The following is a 20,104-nucleotide window of genomic DNA, read 5'->3' on the forward strand; positions in this document are numbered from 1 at the left end:
ATTTCATATATATAGTATGTGATATTAAAAAAGAAAAAAAAAAATAATAAATAAACGTATATATAATGAGAGCCAAAGGTAGAATAGGAAAACTATAATGAAATTATCAAAGAAATGTATACCAAAATTTTGCAAATATATTTCGTAAATAAAACAAACAAACAACTCAAGTGTAACTGAACATAAATTCAAATTTGGTTTCATAGATTTCAGAAAATATTGTATTTTCATAAATAATGCAGGATTTAAGGGTATAATCAAACCTTTTAGAAATCAGAATTCAGATGTTTGCTATGTTTTAGCGTAAACATATTGAAGATAGAGTCTGACCTTTAAAAATTTCTTAGCTTAAAACGATGTATTGTAAAACCCCCAGTCAATAGTCTTAAAAAATTTCATAAGAGTAGGAAAGGGGCAAAAGTTTTGCTTTCCTTTGCAATTTCATCTCATTGTATGGATGAAATTAATTCTTTTCTTTTTTTCTCATTTAAAACAAAACTTTTGTAGATAGTTTGCATTAAAATATTCCATTTGTAGTTCCGAATTAATGAAATACAATTATTTTCGTTTTTCAAAAATTTCATAAATATTATCCATATTAATATGTTGTTTTGTAAGCATTATTCACTTCTATGTGTATTTAAAAAAAAAATCAAATAAAAAAATTTGATCACTTCTAGTTCCCTTTAAATATTTAAAATGAGAAAAAGAAGGAGAAGACAACCAAACAAAAAGAATAGTGTATAGAGTGAGTGTTTGTGTGATATTTGAGTTATGTAATTCATTGTTTTGTTTTATTGCTATTATTTTAATCCTTATGGCCCATAGAGATATTTACGTTTCTGATCTTCTATATAATCACGTGTGGACATTTGTATGGCTCTCTGTAGCATTTCATTTTCATTTAGTTCGTCAAACTCTGAAAAACAAAAGAAATATAAGAAATTAACTTAACTAAAAAAAATCAGGGAAAGTCTAAAGTTGTGAAGGGTTAATAATATTATACAATTTTTACTAATTTTATTTCTATAGAAAATTTTGTCAAAATTTTATTTCTATGGAATTCACTCTTCAGTTGTCAAAATGCCGTCCAAGCAAGAAGAGCAGAGTATCAAAATTTTGCTCGCGCATCGCGAAAATCCGAGCTACTCGCACGCAAAGCTGGCAAAATCGCTAAAAGTTGCTAAATCAACCGTTACGAATGTAATTAAAGTGTTTGGGGAACGTTTGTCGACAGCCAGGAAGTCTGGATCGGGGGGAAATCGAAAACCGGAAGCCGCTGAGACGACAAAGAGAGTTGCTGGTAGTTTCAAGCGAAACCCTAACCTCTCTCTCCGAGATGCCGCAAATATGCTGGGTGTATCGTCTACAACCGTGCATCGAGCCAAAAAACGAGCCGGACTATCGACTTACAAGAAGGTAGTGACTCCAAATCGCGATGATAAACAAAATAATAAAAAATAATAAAATGACTCCAAATCGCGATGATAAACAAAATTCGACGGCCAAAGCGCGATCCCGGAGGCTGTACACGACGATGCTGACGAAGTTTGACTGCGTGGTAATGGACGACGAAACCTACGTCAAAGCCGACTACAAGCAGCTTCCGGGACAGGAGCAAAAGGAAGGGGAAAGGTAGCAGATATTTTCAACCACATAAAACTGTCAAAGTTCGCAAAGAAATATCTGGTTTGACAAGCCATCTGTACCTTTGGCTTGAAAAGCAGCATTTTCATAGCTTCCGGGACTGTCAACCAAGAAATTTACGTGAAAGAGTGTTTGAATAAACGTCTGCTGCCTTCCCTGAAGAAACACGGTTGTTCCGTACTGTTTTGGCCGGATTTGGTATCTTGCCATTACGGTAAAAAGGCCATGGAGTGATACGCCCCCAACAACGTGCAGGTGGTTCCCAAGGACAAGAACCCTCCCAACACGCCAGAGCTCCGACCAATTGAGAAATACTGGGCTATTGTCAAGCGGAACCTAAAGAAGACCAAAAAAACTGCTAAGGACGAGCAGCAGTTCAAGGCAAACTGGCTTTCTGCGGCGAAGAAGGTGGACAAGGTTTCTGTACAAAATCTGATGGCAAGTGTCAAGCGTGACGCCCGGCAATTGGGATTTGGAAAAGCGAAAGCCTAACTGAATATTTTTCCTGAATTTTATACTAATTGAACTTGAAAAAGAAATTTAATTAGATTTTTTAAATAAACGATTTCACCTATTTACACGCGTTTTCCCTTGACCAAATTTTGACCGTATCACCCTTTAGAACATTTTTTCAAAATTTTATTTCTATTGAAAATTTTGTCAAAATTTTATTTCTGTTGAAAATTCGGTCAAAATTTTATTTCTATTGAAAATTTTGTCAACATTTTATTTCTATAGAAAATTTTGTCAACATTTTATTTCTATAGAAAACTTTGTCAACATTTTATTTCTATTGAAAATTTTTTCAAAATTTTATTTCTATTGAAAATTTTGTCAAAATTTTATTTCTGTTGAAAATTCGGTCAAAATTTTATTTCTATTGAAAATTTTGTCAACATTTTATTTCTATAGAAAATTTTGTCAACATTTTATTTCTATAGAAAACTTTGTCAACATTTTATTTCTATTGAAAATTTTGTCAAAATTTTATTTCTATTGAAAATTTTGTCAAAATTTTATTTCTATAGAATATTTTGTCAAAATTTTATTTCTATAGAAAATTTTGTAAAAATTTTATTTCTATAGAAAATTTTGTCAAAATTTTATTTCTATCGAAAATTTTGTCAAAATTTTGTTTCTATAGAAAAGTTTGTCAAAATTTTATTTCTATAGAAAATTTTCTTTCATTCGTTTTGTTTTGTTATTGTTGGTTTTTGTTCTTTAATCATTGTCGTTGTTTTTTTGATGTCAGCTTAAAACCATACATTGACTAAACTACAAGTGTAGCTCAACCAACAGAGGAAAAGAATGCTTGTCAAATTTATTTGGGCAAAGCCCTATAGACTGCAAGATGGTTGGATGGACGCACGTTTCGGAATTACCACATTCCTCATCAGCATCATCTACTTGCAGCAAAACTATCAACCAATTATCAGAATAAATTCAGACAGTTCATTAAACCCAACAATAAACCACACTTGAACCCTCCGAAAAAAGTTTTACATTGATAGCCGGCTTTTGCCGAAACAAATTCGTACAAACATCTCTCTTTTCCTTTGCCACCATCAAATCATCGATTTGAATGTAGTTGGCTGGGTTTTATTTTGAGCGTGCTTTCTCTTCTTTCTTTCATTCGTTTTGTTTTGTTATTGTTGGTTTTTGTTCTTTAATCATTGTCGTTGTTTTTTGACTCCAAAATTTTTTGATGTCAAAATTTTATTTCTATCGAAAATTTTGTCAAAATTTTATTTCTATAGAAAATGTTGTCAAAATTTTATTTCAATAGAAGTTTTGACAAAATTTTATTTCTATCGAAAATTTTGTCAAAATTTTATTTCTATAGAACATTTTGTCAAAATTTTATTTCTATAGAATATTTTGTCAAAATTGTATTTCTATAGAAATTGTTGTCAAATTTTTATTTCTATAGAAATTTTTATTCATTTGTTTACTTCTGTAGAAAATTCGGTAAAAATTTTATTTCTATAGAAAATTTAGTTGGCTGGGTTTTATTTTGAGCGTACTTTCTCTTCTTTCTTTCATTCGTTTTGTTTTGTTATTGTTGGTTTTTGTTCTTTAATCATTGTCGTTGTTTTTTTGATTTCAAAATTTTTTGATGTCAAAATTTTATTTCTATTGAAAATTTTGTCAAAATTTTATTTCTATAGATATTTTTTTCATTTGTTTACTTCTATAGAAAATTTTGTCAAAATTTTATTTCTATAGAAAATGTCGTCAAAATTTTATTTCAATAGAAGTTTTGACAAAATTTTATTTCTATAGAAAATTTTGTCATAATTTTATTTTTAACGAAAATTTTGTCAAAATGTTATTTCTATCGAAAATTTTGTCAAAATTTTATTTCTATATAAACTTTTGTCAAAATTTTATTTCTATAGAAAATTTTGCCATAATTTTATTTCTAAAGAAAATTTTGTCAAAATTTTATTTCTATAGAAAATTTTGTCAAAATTTTATTTCTACAGAAAATTTTGTCAAAATTTTATTTCTATAGAATATTTTGTCAAAATTTTATTTCTATAGAAAATTTTGTCAAAATTTTATTTCTATAGAAAATTTTGTCAAAATTTTATTTCTATAGAAAATTTTGTCAAAATTTTATGTCTATAGAAAATTTTGTCAAAATTTTATGTCTATAGAAAATTTTGTCAAAACTTTATTTTTTCTATAGAAAATTTTATCAAAATTTCATTTCTATAGAAAATTTTGTCAAAATTTTATTTCTATAGAAATTTTTATTCATTTGTTTACTTCTATAGAAACTTTTGCCAAAATTTTATTTCTATAGAAATTTTGTCAAAATTTTATGTCTATACAAAATTTTGCCAATTTTTTTTTTTTTTTTCTATGCAACCGAGACCATGACTCTTTTAAAATAAAGAAAATTATTAAGCAAATCTATTTACCTTCAGTTGCATACGAAGCCACTAATAATTCTTCGTATAAACTGCTCTTTGTTGGTTCTTTTGTTGCTGTAGTTTCCACTGACGATGAGCTGGAGGTACATGACGACGATGATGGCAATACAGAGGAAATTGCAGTGGAATTTTTGTCTGGCGTATTGGATTGCTTTGAGGTACAAGGTTTTTGTTGCTCAAAATCTGGTGTCACGGAACGTTTATCCAAAACAGTATCACATTTGGGACTTTTGTGGACAATGTTGTCATCTTCACTACTAAGCGAGAAAATTGTTAAAAATCGTATTTTTAGAAAAAGTAGAAAATTATCGTATACCTTGTTTTCGTTTGGACATCACGCCTACGTTTAATACCGCTACGAATTGTACCTGAGGCATTTCGTAGTTTCTTATTGCGTACCGCTGACGATGGTGAGCAATTCCCAGAATTACTTCCTCCTGCACCGCCAACAGAACTGGTACTACTCATATCAGTATCATCACTTTCAAAGCCTATTTCATCGGATTTCGTTGACAAGTGTTTAGGCGAAAAGGTGGTAAATGTGTGCTCTGTTATTGTGCTTGAGACCGATGTAGAGGTAGTTGGACCAGTTAGTGTTGCTGGTGCCGTACCGCTATTGACTCCCGTCCCAATGGGAGAGATACTTGAACGTTGAGCAGCATATTTTGAGGGTGATGCTTCACAATCAGAGGCAACTTCCCCCGATGTCACAGTTGCTGAAGTTGATGCTGAGGTAGCAGTAGTATTTCTACTTCGTAAGTTATCTCGACACCATTGTAAATACGATTCTCTGGCTATTTGTTCCTCTATGGCTTCATTTGTAGCCTCCCAATCGGTTGTTTTAAGTTTATCCTCAAACATAGTTTGTTCAATTTCCAATTGTTCACTCAAGCGTGTGGCCTCTTTTGTTTGTAGATCGGGTTTATAACCAGCTAAACCCAAACCTACTCCCACCGTAGCGTTATAGGGATCAAGAATGGCATTATAGTGAGACCCTCGCTGATAGGACAAACGTAGAGGTGGATAGCCATTATCCAGTTGCTCCGAATTAAAGATATTTATGGGAGCTGAGAAGTATATAGATAAGATAAGTGAAATAAAATAAAATATCTATAAATAAAAGAATAATTACTTGGTTTATAGCAATAGACTTCCACAGGTCGACTATAAATTTCCGACATAGCTTGTATTTCGATATGGTTACCATGAGACTCCTTACGTCGTTTACGTTTAATATAGTTGTTGATATCTTCTGTAACAAATTGGCTAAAGTATTCACGGTTCTTGTACTGAAAAGGAAAGGAGGTAAAAAAAACAAGCAAATGTTTATTGTATGAATGAAGTGGTAAAGGTATTGGATATTTTGCAATGACAAACATACATTTTAAATGTGTTCATTACATATAAATAACCAAGTGGATTTCGTATTCATGTTTCAATTTTCTATAGAAATAAAATTTTGAAAAATTGTTCTATAGAAATAAAATGTTGAAAAAATGTTCTATACAAATAAAATTTTGAAAAAATTGTCTATACAAATAAAATTTTGAAAAAATTTCTATAGAAACAAAATTTTGGCAAAATTTTCTATAGAAATAAAATTTTGAAAAAAAAAAATTTTCTATAGAAATAAAATTTTGACAAAATTTTCTATAGAAATAAAATTTTGAGAAAATTTTCGATAGAAATAAAATTTTGACAAAATTTTCTATAGAAATAAAATTTTAACAAAATTTTCTATAGAAATAAAATTTTGAGAAAATTTTCGATACAAATAAAATTTTTAGAAAATTTTCTATAAAAATACAATTTTGAGAAAATTTTCTATTGAAATAAAATTTTGAGAAAATTTTCTATAAAAATAAAATTTTCGTTTTGTTTTGTTATTGTTGGTTTTGTTCTTAAATCATTGTTGTTGTTTTTTGGTTTCAGCTTAAAACCATGCATTGACTAGACTACAAGTGTAGCTTAACCAACAGAGGAAACGAATGTTTGTCAAATTTATTTGGGCAAAGCCCTATAGACTGCATGATGGTTGGATGGACGCAAGTTTCGGAATTACCACATTCCTCATCAGCATCTTGTACTTGCAGCAAAACTATCAACCAATTATCAGAATAAATTCAGGCAGTTCATTAAACCCAACAATGAACCACACTTGACCTTCCGAAAAAAGGTTTTACATGATAGCCGGCTTATGCCGAAATAAATTCGTACATATCTCTTTTCCTTTGCCACCGTCAAATCATCGATTTGAGTGCAGTTGGCTGGGTTTATTTTGAGCGTGCTTCCTCTTCTTTTATTCGTTTGTTTTGCTATAGAAATAAAATTTTGAGATAATTTGGAAATAAAATTTTGCAAAAATTTTCTCTAGAAATAAAATTTGCAAATATTTTCTATAGAAATAAAATTTTGACCAAATTTTCTAAAGAAATGAAATTTTTAAAATGTTGACCAATTCATTTTCTATGGAAATAAAATTTTGGAAAAATTTTCTATAGACATAAAATTTTGCAAAAATTGTATGTCTATACCCAGCAAAAACTAGGTAACCACATCTCATTACAATTGACATTACCAGGAGTAAAGCTGTCATTACACGTTGCATTACATTGCGGCGAGTTATATTGACTAACTTGTAATGACAAAAATAAATACTTCTCGGTAATTTTCGAATTGTTATTCTCAAATTTTTAGGCAGTTGTAGTTAATATAATTATTCACATAATCGAGCACTTACATAAAAAATCAAAAAGAATTGTAAAGGCAATTCTGAAAATTTTTCCGTTAAGTTTTTATCACAAATATTTCATAATAATTGTATTTAATGACATTATCACATTATGTTTTAAATAAATGCTTTCTTATACCTCATTGACATTACACTTCCAAAATGCGCTTAAACAAAATTTCAAATGCCATTTGTCTTATAAAAAAAGAGACCTAAAATCCACTTTTAGTAGATTTCGAACCTTATGTGAATTGGTTATTGGATATATTATAACGTAATTCACGAATCCAACTCCCTTAAACAATCTACATTTATTTCTATTTTAAATGTGAAATTAATTTGAGTGTAATCTTATTTAGATTATTTATTAGATTTTTTTATTTATACAATATTCTATTTCTATTCAAGTAGTTCTCCTATTACAGCACCACTCGCCATATTTTGATCCATTGTAATCGGCGATAGAAATCAATATTTTCGAGATTTGGTTGCCTGAGACAATAAGTGGCTATTTTGCAAGCTTTGGTGCATCTACGAATAAGTCATTACATATTAGGTGATTATATGCTTTAAATGCACTACTTATTTTATGGCCGAAAGTATGCCTGGGGAGAAGTACTTTCCTCCTAGGACATGCGTATGTAAATGTAATCCGAAGCGATGCCAATTAATAAGTGGTTATTAATTTTTAAATAGGCTTACCTACAAGATTACCGGGTAATGAGAATTTTTGCTGGGTAGATATAAAATTTGCCAAATTTTTTTTGCTTATAGAAATAAAATTTGAAAAAAAAAATTCTAAAGAAATACAATTTTGCAAAAATTTTCTATAGAAATAAATTTTTGACAAAATTTTCTATAGAAATCAAAATTTTGACAAAATTTTCTATAAAAATCAAAATTTTGACAAAATAGACTTTTGACAACATTTTCTATAGAAATCAAAATTTTGACAAAATTTTCTATAAAAATCAAAATTTTGACAAAATTTCCTAGAGAAATAGATTTTTGGCAAAATTTTCTATACAAATCAAAATTTTGACAAAATTTTTTATTGAAATAAAATTTTGAGAATTTTTTTTTAATATTTAAAATTTTGACAAAATTTTCTACAGAAATAAAATTTTTACAAAATTTTCTAAAGAAATGAAATTTTGACAAAATTTTCTATAGAAATAAAATTTTGACAAAATTTTCTAAAGAAATGAAATTTTTAAAATGTTGACCAATTCATTTGCATCTCAAATGTCACCCGATCCACTTGTTCATATTAGTCATTAGACATTTTTTTATCAAGACATTCAATCTATCTCTCGTACTTACTATATAATCCATAGTATGTTGTCTAATAACATCATGCATTTCCTCATCACCGTATATCTGTAAGGAAATGGAACGAAATAGACATGCTCCATCCTCTTCGACGGGTTTCAATATGTAACCACGATCGGCCATACATTTGGCAAATTGTTCATCTTTACGCTGCCATTCATCTGCTGTCACCTTACCCTCTTTGGGTTGTAAATGTTCATCACCCGAATTGTAACCAGAAAATGTATCTTCAATAGCCTTTAGTAGAGCAGTAGCTGCCTGAGATGGCGACTGGGAATTGGGTGATTGTGAGCCCAAAAGTAAATGTTCAGGAGATTTGCTACCAACTGTAGATGTATGACCACCAACGGCACTAGTACCAGGATTTAGGCTTACTGTGGATGAGGAGCTGGTTCCAGCATGGGGACTATTACATTTTGGAACCATAACATGTTTGTCCGCATGAGTTGGAACACGATCCCTGTCACGTTTATGATGATGATGGTCGCTGAGATGATCTCGACGTTTTGTACGTGTAGTTTTATGAGGACTTCGACGATGACGATTAATATCTTCATAGACTTCGGTACCACGACGTTGGGGGCTCTGTCAAAACGGGACAATAGCAAGACAAGGAAACCCATTAATATCTTATTCTAAAGATAAATATACTAACCTGGCTATGATTATCTATTACCACATTACGATGAGCATGAACACTGGAAGTTCGATTTGCTGTTTGATGGCTACTATTTGGAGAATCAACTGTTGTGGTATCTTTTTTGTCACCATCGCTACTGCCACTTGCTCCAGATCTCTTCTGGGTTGCAGTTACAACAGGTTTTATAGTCATAATTCCAAAATTCAGAATATCACCTCAGCAATAATGACGTAGATCTCTCAAGTATGTGTAACCTTTTTCCTCCTCGTCTATTCAACGCTGCTGCTGTTGGTCCGTGAATATTATTCAGTAGTATGGACTCTGCGCTGCAGCAATCACCCGAATAAAATTTGTATTTCTATTCGTTTTTTTGTATTTTGATTGTCGCCCAGTTTCTTTCTCTATTATTTTTTCCGTTTTAGTTTTTCTATGGACTATTTACTCTTCCTCAATGCTTTTGTGTGTATTATTCGTATTCTGTTGTCTTTGTTTCCTCCCTTTTCAGTGTTGTGCGGTTGACGATAGTTCAACCATATGATGTGTTTGCTATTGCTGTTCGAAGTGGTTTGTATGTTAAAAACAATGGGGTATGGTTAGTTTTGTTTCAACCATATGTTAGATGCAATCTTCCCCTAGACAATCACGCAAAATCCCAGAAAATTTCCAATCCTGTAATATATGAAAAAAAACTCTTAAACTAAAAGTGAAACTACATATGGCGAAGTCTATTTTTTTTAAATCTGTTAACATTATGGATGCCAAATATTCAGGCAGTTGATTTACAAAAGTAACCGTGAATCCAAGATGATTTTCAGCTTGAGTATTGAACATAGTACTACGGTTGGCATAGTTGGTAGAATTCTAACAAAAATGGTAGAAATATAATTTTGACAAAATATTCTATAGCAACAAAAATGTTGACAAAATTTTCTACAGAAACAAAAATTTTGACAAATTTATCTATAGAACTAAAATTTTTGACAAAATTTTGTATAGAAATAAAATTTGACATTTTCTATAGAAATAAAATTTTTGACAAAATTATCTACAGAACATATATTTTTGGAACATATAGAAATAAAATTTTTGGAAAATTTTCTATTGAAATAAAACTTTGAGAAAATTTTCTTTAGAAATAAAATTTTGACAAAATGTCAAATAAAATTTTGACAAAAATTTTCTATTAAATAAAATTTTGCGAAAATTTTATATAGAAATAAAATTTTGACAAAACCTTTACAGATATAAAATATTGACAAACTTTTCTATAGATATAAAATATTGACAAAAATTTATATAGAAATAACATTTTGAGAAAATTTTCTGCAAATAGAGGATGCTGATGATGTGTGATGTGGTAATTCCGAAACGTGCGTCCATCCACCCATCTTGCAGTCTATAGGGCTTTGCCCAAATAAATTTGACAAACATTATTTTCCTCTGTTGGTTAAGCTACACTTGTAGTTTAGTCAATGCATGGTTTTAAACTGAAATCAAAAACAACAACAATTTTCTATAAAATTAAAATTTTGACAAAATTTCTATAGAAACAAAAATTTTGACAAAATTTTCTATAGAAACAAAAATTTTGACAATATTTCCTATAGAAATGAAATTTTGACAAAAATGTTCTATAGTAAAAATGTTTACCAAATTTTAAACAGAAATAAAGTTTTGACAAAAATTTTCTATAGTAAAAATTTTTACCAAATACAAATACAATTTTGACAAAATTTTCTATAGAAATAAAATGTTGATAAAATTTTCTGTAGAAATAAAATTTTGACAAAAAGTTGCCATAGAAATAAAGTTTTGATAAAATTTTCTATAGAAATAAAATTTTGATAAAATTTTGATAAAATAAAACCTTTCTATAGAAATACAAATTTTTATAGAAATAAAATATTGATGAAATTTTCTATAGAAATAAAATTTTGACAAAATTTTTCTATAGAAATAAATTTTGCCAAAATTTTTTATAGAAATAAAATTTTGATGAAATTTTCTATAGAAATAAAATTTTGACAAAATGTTCTTTCCTTGGTCCCTGCAAGCAAAATCGTTGAATTATTTAAAATTCAATATATTTATAATTCAAGATATATTTTACACCAAAAAATTGAGGCTAAGCGAACATTTTTTCCGAACTTTATTTATCGAAAATTTTCTAATGTTGAAATATTTTCTAATGTTGAAATCATTTGACAAAATTTTCTATAGAAATAAAATTTTGATAAAATCTTCTATAGAAATAAAATTTTGACAAAGAATTTTATAGAAATAAAATTTTGTGAAAACTTTCTATAGAAATAAAATTTTGCCAACATTTTTTATAGAAATAAAACTTTGCCAAAATTTTTTATAGAAATAAAATTTTGACGAAATTTTCTATAGAAATAAAATTTTGACGAAATTTTCTATAGAAATAAAATTTTGACAAAATTTTCTATAGAAAAAAAATTTATGATTTTTTATCTCATAATCTCGGCCATAAATTAAACTTGAAATTGTTGGTTTCTTGTTCTATTATTTTCCGATATTTTGGTTGACTTCGTCAGAACCGTTTTCAAGGATTTTTCTGCAAAATTTTTTTGACAAAATTTTCTTTCCTTGGTTGCTGCAAGCAAAATCGTTGAATTATTTAAAATTCAATATATTTATAATTCAAGATATATTTTACACCAAAAAAATGAGGCTAAGGGAACCTTTTTTCCGAACTTTATTTATCGAAAATTTTCTAATGTTGAAATCAGTCTTAAAGGTTGGTATGGAGATCAATATTAATCTGTAAAATCAGAATAAGACTGTATATTTATCCTTTAAATACTGTGATGGTGGTTAATTTTTAATTAATTTTGTACAAAATTTTCCAAAAATTAAAGGGTTCAAATGTATCACCACTTCAGTATATAGCGCTCCTGAGTAGTTAAAGGTTATGACTACTTGATTGGGAATAATCCAATCAAGTCATAGTTAAAGTTAATTTTTTTAGAATTAATTATTAAAATAACCGTGAAAAATGGCAAATTTAACTGGATAATGCGAACATAATACCGGCCTTAGAGTATAAAATTTTTAACCATGTAATTTTTTTCCTTTTTGGCGTTCCATATGTACTCAGTAATTATACCCCAACCATAAATGATCTAAAGTGCGAATACGAATAAAAATCTGGGTTTTAATTAAAAAGGTTCCATTTGATATGAAGTAGGTTTCATTTGAAGTGAAGGTGAATTATTTATATGGGTAATTTATTTTTACCAATCACCCCGACCTCAAATCAAACCCGGTATCTTCGACAAAGCATTTTTACCTACATCCACTGTGGTAACGAATACCACCACGTTTTACCATTTCTAATTATGTTTAAAATGGACCTGAGATGAACCACATCCAAGGAATTTCATATATTATTACATATAACACAGCCAGAGATGGCATACAGAACGACGTGGGTATTCACATCTTACGACTTTAATTTTTCCGAATATGCGGCAGTAATATTTTACAATAGGTAATTTCCTAATTGTATTTGGCGATATTAAAGTAACCATTATAGTTTTGTAATTAATATTCTTTTTTAATTCAAGTTCCAAGATTCCTCAAAAAAGAGAGTTGCCACTCAATTTTACTATAAGCAAAAATAATTATAGCAGGGGGTAGGGGACAATAGACCACAGTCATGACTTCAGAAGTTCTCAGAAAATCATATTTCAAGAAAACAGGAACAAAATTACCTTCTACGCCATCAAGGAGTTAAGATGCCTTTAATTTCCCTTCTGAAGTGATTTGGAACAAAGCAAACTGGTTTTTTCTTTGCAACAAACAGTAGGAAGTCTTGATTTGTCCACACTTTTTGTAGTACTAAAATTCTTTGCCACGAATTCGCATAAACAACTTTCAGCTTTCAGCAGATTTGAGAATTTTTACTTGAATTTATAAAGTCCCAAAGGCATTTGGTACACATAAATTAACCTTTTGGCAATTTTTTCTCAGATCACTATAATTCTATTGTTTAGTATTTGTTGTTGTTTTACGTATGTTCGTAATGGAACGTTTTTTAATACAGTTGGTTTTGAGTACTTGGTATAGGGAACGTTTGTGCACTAAAGTAGCCACTCGTTCAATCGATAGCAGTACTGGCAGAGAGTATAAAAAAACAAGAGAACGAAACTGTCAAGCGAAACTGCGTCGATAGGTGGCAGTCATGAGGAAAATTTCTCTAATATCATGCAGTTTTTGTCGACGCTTCTCTCAAATATCATACAGTTTGTGTCGGCGTCACCCAGTTCAGTTCTCTGCCGGCTTTAAGAAACGTAAGGAAAATAGGATTTAGAACCTACTTTGTAATAACAAATGTTCATTTATATAAATACTTTCATTCTATTAAATTTTTTGGCAGACAATTTAAAATTACAACTGCCGATGCCTATATAAACAATTTATCAAAAGAGCGCTTCGACCGCAACGTCGGTAATACCAAAGCTGCAGGCATTGTGCGACATCTATACGGTTGGCATTTGTTGTTTTTGTAGAAGAGAAATTTTCGTCCTCTTGTATTTTGTATACTCTCTGGTACTGGCACTTCGAAATAATGGGCCCTTCAGACAAAAAATATGCTTACAATATTTTTAATACGTTCATATTAGGGACGAAATTTCGATTTTTATTATCAAAATCTCTGCAAATTTTAAGTATTCCTATTGGCAAAAATTGAAATTTTGTTTATTTACAGATTTACTAGATATTGTTGTATATCCTGCCAACATTCTTTCGATTTCGAGAAACTTATGGACCTAACCAAGAGACGCTAACAACACTTTAAAGGTGAGTACCATGTTCGAGTTTTTAAAAGTGCAAAAATGTATACGAAGGATATTATATTTTTATCAAGTCTTGCCAAATTATGTATTTAAAAGATCCAACGCATTGATTGTGAAACTTTTAATATTTCTATAATAATTGATTCAAAAATAAAAAATAAATAAGCATGAATACAATCTGGTTTTCAGATTGATAACTGAAAAACTGGCATAATTTCTCACCAATGGAGGTGCTCTTTATGCGCCGTCCAGATTATAAGTTTATCCGGACGACAGTGCTCGTCTCCAACATATCTCAGATATTGGCCACACTAGAATTTATGCCGGAAGACATAATCGATACCGCAGCTAGTTAATGGGATCGATAACATATTTTTAGATTATTTAGTCATCGCCGATAATTCGTATTGGTTGGCCACTTACGATTCTTTACAAACACAGACATTCCGTCCGGAATAACTTATAATCTGGAAGGCGCATTAGACAAAAATTTGGTTTTCATCTACGAACGTTATGCGCCGTACAGATTATAAGTTTATCCGACTTAAATGTCTGTGTGTGTAAAGAAACTTACAGTGTGGAAAATCGCTAGGAATTGTCGGCTATGACTAAATAATCGATAAATGTGTTATCGATCAAATTAACACCTATAGATCGGTGTAATAGTTATTCCCCTGCCAGCATTTCAAGGTTTGTTTTCATCGCTATCCTTTTCACGGACGCCCAACAGAGACGTTTGTCAAGATAATTCGCGATAATTCGAAAATTACAAAAACAAAATGTTTACAATCGTAATGGCGACTCATGTATGTATGTTTTCAGCACTGTCATTCCAGTAACTGTTATGTTCCCATTAATGTAATAAAGTACTTGGTTAGTGTTTCGATTTCATAGTGCACAATTTCTTTTATAAACGATTTCTTTTATAAACCAAAACCAACTGTAAGTATATTGTGAATATTGAAGTGTTTATTTTATACAAGTATAAGCAAAGAAAGCAATCTGGTGATATTTTAAACTAAAATTACAAAATTTGTGGTGTGCGTGTTCCAAAGAATAAAATTAAAAGAAATATCTTCCAGATGGAATTTACCTTTTCATCGTATTGTGTTCAAAGGTATTTTATTAAGTGCCAATTGTTCATGGAAACAAAAGTTATAAAAAGTAAAAGACTAAAAATACAGCTTATAACATGAACTGATACACAACCAATATTTTCCCTTGTTTTATAAGTTAACACAAATTAAAAAGTTTGCATATTTCTTGTTGTTGTTATTTCATCAATTTCATGTAATACGCTTTGGTACATCAGCTTGTAGCCAGATCAAGGAACTCTGTGACTAAGGTGGGTGTGTCCAGAGCGATCTGGCGGTAAGTCGGGTTGGTTTAGCAGTACAAGAGAAAAGAAAACCTGCCAGCGTTCTGGCAGGTTTTTATGTTATTCCACTGCGTATCACTAGTTTGCGGTGTCCACACTGGCGCTGTATAGTTTACCACTGACCGGCCAATTGCCTTATAGGTAGCATAGTAAATTCAGTCTCTCTTTTGTTGGAGGTTTGGTCAATGGTGTGGCAGTAAGGACCTAAGGTTAATTTCATTTACATTTGACTTGACCCATAACAAGTTGTAGTAATCACACTTAATACTAGCCATGATAAAATTTAAAAGATATCAGTTTATCATAACATACCTGATCCCTCACCAACCTTTTTTAATAGTCCCATAGAAAAGGACCTATAACCTAAAATTTTGTAAATTAATAGTAATTTTGTTTTACTTAGAGCATGTGTTAAACCCTTTTCGTTTTAAGTCTTTCGTTGTTGTTAATAAAGTCAATAGATGGACAAAATTTCTAGTTTTTAAAATGTTTAAAAACCTAAAAACTAACTATATTGCAGTTCTCTAATATAATTAAAATACTCTGAATGCGACTAGCCAACAAAATGTTTGCAAAAATTTTGCTTGCTGTTATAACTTAATTTGAGAAAATTTTTAACAAATTGTTTTCTTATATTACAGATTAAGTTGTTCGCTTCATCCAAACTAAAGCATATTTTAGCGCAATTTCCTTGTTGTCATAACTTTATTAAAATATTAAATTCGAAAGCCGTTAATTTTACACAATTGGTAAGTACGATGTTTTTCATTTAGATTTTGTAAAGACTTAAGGTGTGTATTAAGGTCGAATTTAGCCGCTAAAAGCAAAAATAAATCTATAAAACAGAATAACATAACTTGTTTTTCAAATTTGATAATAACTTCAAGGTGAATGATATGAGGAAAAATTCATTCAGCGCGATAAAGCGAACTTAATACCGGCCTTTAAGTTGAACATGTTTGTATTCATGTATGTATGTATATAATATACATACCTATGAATATTGACAGTGGCAGCGAGAAGATATCAAATTTTTTTTGCCCAAAATGCAAGAGTTTGGCAAGCATGGCATGTGGTTTAAACAAGACGATATATATATCGTCTTGTTATATATATATCGTCTTGTTTAAACCACATGTCATGCTTGTTAAGCTCTTGCATTTTGGGTAAAAAAATTGGATATCTTCTCGCTGCCACTGCCAATATTCATAGGTATGTCCTGGCATTTGTAGCTTTTGCAATATGTCTGGTATTGTTTTCACTCCAAAATCGAAAATTTACATGTTCGTTGACGAAAAATGAGCTTTGTGCTGAACACAAATTTGAACTTCCTTACTTACTTTAATGAAGGTCGACATATAAAAAGTTAGTAAATTAATTTTCCATTTATACATATATATTAAAAAATGATAAGTTTCATAAAACACGTGAAAATTGTTATTTTGCAAGTTGCGGTAGCTTGGATTACCAAATACTATTTACAAAGTAATACATTAAAGCATCAACATTGGGATTCGTATTTAGGTAAGGTGTGTGTGTGTAAAGTACATTATATATAATTTAACAGAGATATATCAACTTAAAAAGTATAGAAAATATTAAGTGTATAATTAAGGAAGCATTTCGATTAATAAACGAATAACTAAAATCTATATAATTTATTATTATTATTATGCATTAAAGTTCAAGTTTTCAATTCCGCCAAAATTAATCTATCAAAATAAGCAATGAAGCAAGAAACCAACATAAAACTATTCATTAGCCTGGTTGGATCTAATACGCCAATTATATTCGACCAATTATACAATTATATTGTGCCCTTATTTTACTAGGCTATGCCATCAAATGCATACTTGAACAAAGTAAATAAAAATAGGATTTGCGAAAGATTCGAGGCATCCAAAGAGTGAGAGTTACGATGTATGACCGTAGCCGCTGGGGGATTGTTTGTTGCAATTGTTGGCCACATTTGTTAGGCATAACATTCGATTGCTGTTGTATGTGATTAGCATAAATAGTGCGTAATGTAGAATCAATTGAAGTCGTGAACTGTTAAAAGCAAAAAAAATTAGTTTATAAAATCAAAATATTTTTACATTTACTTTTCTAAAGATGGTCTTTCTTTTGCAGTTTTTATGCGTTGAGAACCGTAGCCCGCTTGCGGTGGCTGCTGGTGTTGGACTTTAGCTATAGATGATTCATCTTTATTTTCATTATGAATACGGTTGCGATCATTGGGGGTGTTTTGCAAAATTTGACTGGGACAAGAGCCGGACCTGAAGATGTAACAAAAAGAAAAATTAAAGATTGTAATATTAACTTTATATGGCTAGAGAAAGTTACCTAACATGCACTGGAGTAATTGTTGATGTGAGTTGTTGTGTTCCGCTTTGTGATTGTTGGTGTTGCTGCTGCGTAGGTTTACTTGTGTTTGCTGTGGAATGCTGAAGCAGCCACTATTGCTGCCCCTGGCGAGTTTGATCTTGATTTTATGTGCGTTAAAAAGTTTTTTTTTCAATCCCGCCGAAGCGGATGATGTTGATGTCGATGATGATGATGAGGATGAAATACAACCTGTAGTTGTTGGCTTCTCTTTGAGGGCTTCTTTATCCGTGTTTCCTTTGAAGACAAATTTTGTTGTGGAATGTTTGAATTTCCAGTGCTTGCCCCCATATGATGTGGTGGTAGATCAGGCGGCAATGCTTGGGGAGGTGTTAAATTTGCCAAGGTAAGACGGGCGTTTATATTCTCCAAATCGTGACGCATTGAAGATGAATAATTTGATTGTTGTTGTAGTGTTGGATTACCGCTAAATGTGTGATTACTCATTTGCATATGGCTCGATATGGTGGCACAATTTGCAGGTGGAATTAACTTCCAACTATGCATTAGTTGCTGTTGATCCCTGGCTCTTAAGGGTGTCACATAGTTTCCCGAAAATATTCCACTCACATCTTTCCAATTCTTGCCTTTAAAGCAGCCATCCAAACATCTTTCAGTTACCATATAAACACAATCTTTTTTCAATTCCAATTCATCGTTCTTTCGTGGTTTGTATGGGTACAAAGCCAAATAGCCCCAAGGCAGGAAGGTGGGATGTTCTGTTGCACACACAAAACATTATGGCGCGGTGTTGATGCCGCAGTGTTTGATGCCTGCTGAGATTGATTTTGTTGCGGCGAAGTGTTTTGACTAATGTTAGCAGCTGATAAATGATGTTGTTGCTCTTGGGCTGCTGTAGTTTGACCTGTAGCCATTGAAGTACTTGGTCCCATTTCGGGTTCAAAGTCATTTGGAACACTTAAGATTTCAGCTGAATGTCGATTTGTGCTTTGCATAATATTTAAGGCACTGCCATTATTTAATAAAGCATTTAGTGAACCTAATGAAAGAAATGGAAGCTTGTTAGATAAAATTTCTTCTAAGCCTTGGTGTCAACTTACCTGTACATAATTGATGGGAAAATTTCCTTCCACACCAACTTTCAATTGACCAACATTTTAACCGCATACATTGGGGAACAGACCTACTTATTAAATTTAACCATCGACAAATTTTCATAACTTTTGCTTCCTCCTTTCTTTCGTAAATATCATACCGAAATCCAAATAAATACTTTCATACATGTTTGAACCAAACATAATCAAATAAGAAGACGTGAAATGGGCATGTTGTTATTCTTTTTTCTCAAGAACCAGAGATTAGCCCCATACATGTTCGATAAGTAGTTACAACTTTTTTTCGGTTTCTCTTTTAATTTTGCATTCGTAACAAAATCTAATTCGCTTATTTTAGCAATTTTTTTAACTTTTAAAAGAACCAAAACACTTTATGAAACACTTTATTAATAATTTAGTGCAATCAACACAGAAATTTTCGGGAACTTTCGAGAAAATAGCAAAATAAAAATTGTCTACATCAAACCAGTAAGTAAGTATGGGGCTAATCTCTGGTTCTTGTCACTAACACTATCAAAGCCCAATTCATGTCTTCCTCTTTGATTGTCTTTGGTTTGAACATGAACTCATGCACCTATCGGCAAGAAAGAACAAGCGATATGTACATCTTGGGAAATAGATAATCTTTGGGCAACACCGCCAGTGAAACAAAACACGAAACGTACGTCAGTTGTCAGTTGTTTAAATCAACACAGATACTCCAAATACTCCAAATGGGATTTGGAGTATGCCTATTTCCCTATAAACACGGGAATTCCAACTCCAAAAGGCTACAACAACAACACAGATGGGTAAAAATCACATTTTAAGGCCGGTACTATGTTCATTCTTGCGAAAAATTTTTATGGAAACCATTATTTCGCACATAGAAAGCGGCGTTTTTTTAGGTAGTTTGGAGCGCTATTTTACAGGGAGCGATATTGGACTAAGTTGGTGGTTGTTGCTTGTTTTTACAAAATAACATTTTATTTTTCCTTGGGCTATTGATCTGCTATTCCTTTGATCCTTTATATAGTTTCGGAACAAAAATATGGCCCGTGTTTGATTTATAAACCCGCACAAATAGTTTTTAATAAATAAATTATTTCTTAATTCACATTGCAAATGGCGCCGTGCTATAAACGTCAGTTTTTCAACACGAAAAAACAAAGTATCA

General features: G+C 30.8%; 2 protein-coding genes across 6 annotated transcripts; both read right to left on the bottom strand.

Annotated features, from left to right (window-relative positions):
- Window positions 1-275: 275 nt before the first annotated feature.
- On the bottom strand, window positions 276-13,329 carry Duba (Deubiquitinating enzyme A). Of its 3 annotated transcripts, none has more exons than XM_075304179.1 (7): window positions 13,027-13,329; window positions 9,326-9,958; window positions 8,641-9,234; window positions 5,719-5,875; window positions 4,903-5,653; window positions 4,575-4,843; window positions 276-919 (listed from the first exon to the last, which is right to left on the bottom strand). In XM_075304179.1, exons 2-7 carry the CDS (start codon window positions 9,479-9,481, stop codon window positions 816-818), a joined length of 2,031 nt encoding a protein of 676 aa, XP_075160294.1. In that variant the 5' UTR covers window positions 9,482-9,958; window positions 13,027-13,329; the 3' UTR covers window positions 276-815. The 3 variants fall into 3 exon arrangements, with proteins under 3 accessions (XP_075160294.1, XP_075160292.1, XP_075160293.1); XM_075304177.1 differs by having other exon boundaries at window positions 9,305-9,958; XM_075304178.1 differs by having other exon boundaries at window positions 4,575-4,840; window positions 9,305-9,958; window positions 13,027-13,328.
- A 3,535-nt stretch (window positions 13,330-16,864) lies between these two features.
- LOC142233286 (uncharacterized) lies at window positions 16,865-19,734 on the bottom strand. Of its 3 annotated transcripts, none has more exons than XM_075304144.1 (5): window positions 19,115-19,734; window positions 18,934-19,016; window positions 17,834-18,872; window positions 17,593-17,766; window positions 16,865-17,539 (listed from the first exon to the last, which is right to left on the bottom strand). In XM_075304144.1, the coding sequence occupies exons 1-3, from the start codon at window positions 19,129-19,131 to the stop codon at window positions 18,514-18,516; spliced, it is 459 nt and encodes a 152-aa protein (XP_075160259.1). In that variant the 5' UTR covers window positions 19,132-19,734; the 3' UTR covers window positions 16,865-17,539; window positions 17,593-17,766; window positions 17,834-18,513. The 3 variants fall into 3 exon arrangements, with proteins under 3 accessions (XP_075160259.1, XP_075160260.1, XP_075160258.1); XM_075304145.1 differs by having other exon boundaries at window positions 19,089-19,733; XM_075304143.1 differs by having other exon boundaries at window positions 18,934-19,732.
- Window positions 19,735-20,104: the final 370 nt, after the last annotated feature.

The sequence above is a fragment of the Haematobia irritans genome, chromosome 4 (assembly GCF_050003625.1).
Source record: "Haematobia irritans isolate KBUSLIRL chromosome 4, ASM5000362v1, whole genome shotgun sequence".
NCBI classification, from domain to species: domain Eukaryota; kingdom Metazoa; phylum Arthropoda; class Insecta; order Diptera; family Muscidae; genus Haematobia; species Haematobia irritans.

Excerpts from the sequence above, each read along its gene's own strand:
- Duba (XM_075304177.1), bottom strand. The coding sequence starts at position 9,481 with ATGACTATAAAACCTGTTGTAACTGCAACCCAGAAGAGATCTGGAGCA. Across the intron at positions 5,876-8,640 it reads AACATACTATGGATTATATA|TACAAGAACCGTGAATACTT; the intron begins GTAAGTACGAGA and ends TTTCCTTTTCAG. Across the intron at positions 4,844-4,902 it reads GATGTCCAAACGAAAACAAG|TAGTGAAGATGACAACATTG; the intron begins GTATACGATAAT and ends TTTCTCGCTTAG.
- LOC142233286 (XM_075304143.1), bottom strand. The coding sequence starts at position 19,051 with ATGAAAATTTGTCGATGGTTAAATTTAATAAGTAGGTCTGTTCCCCAA. Across the intron at positions 18,873-18,933 it reads TTCCCATCAATTATGTACAG|GTTCACTAAATGCTTTATTA; the intron begins GTAAGTTGACAC and ends TTCTTTCATTAG.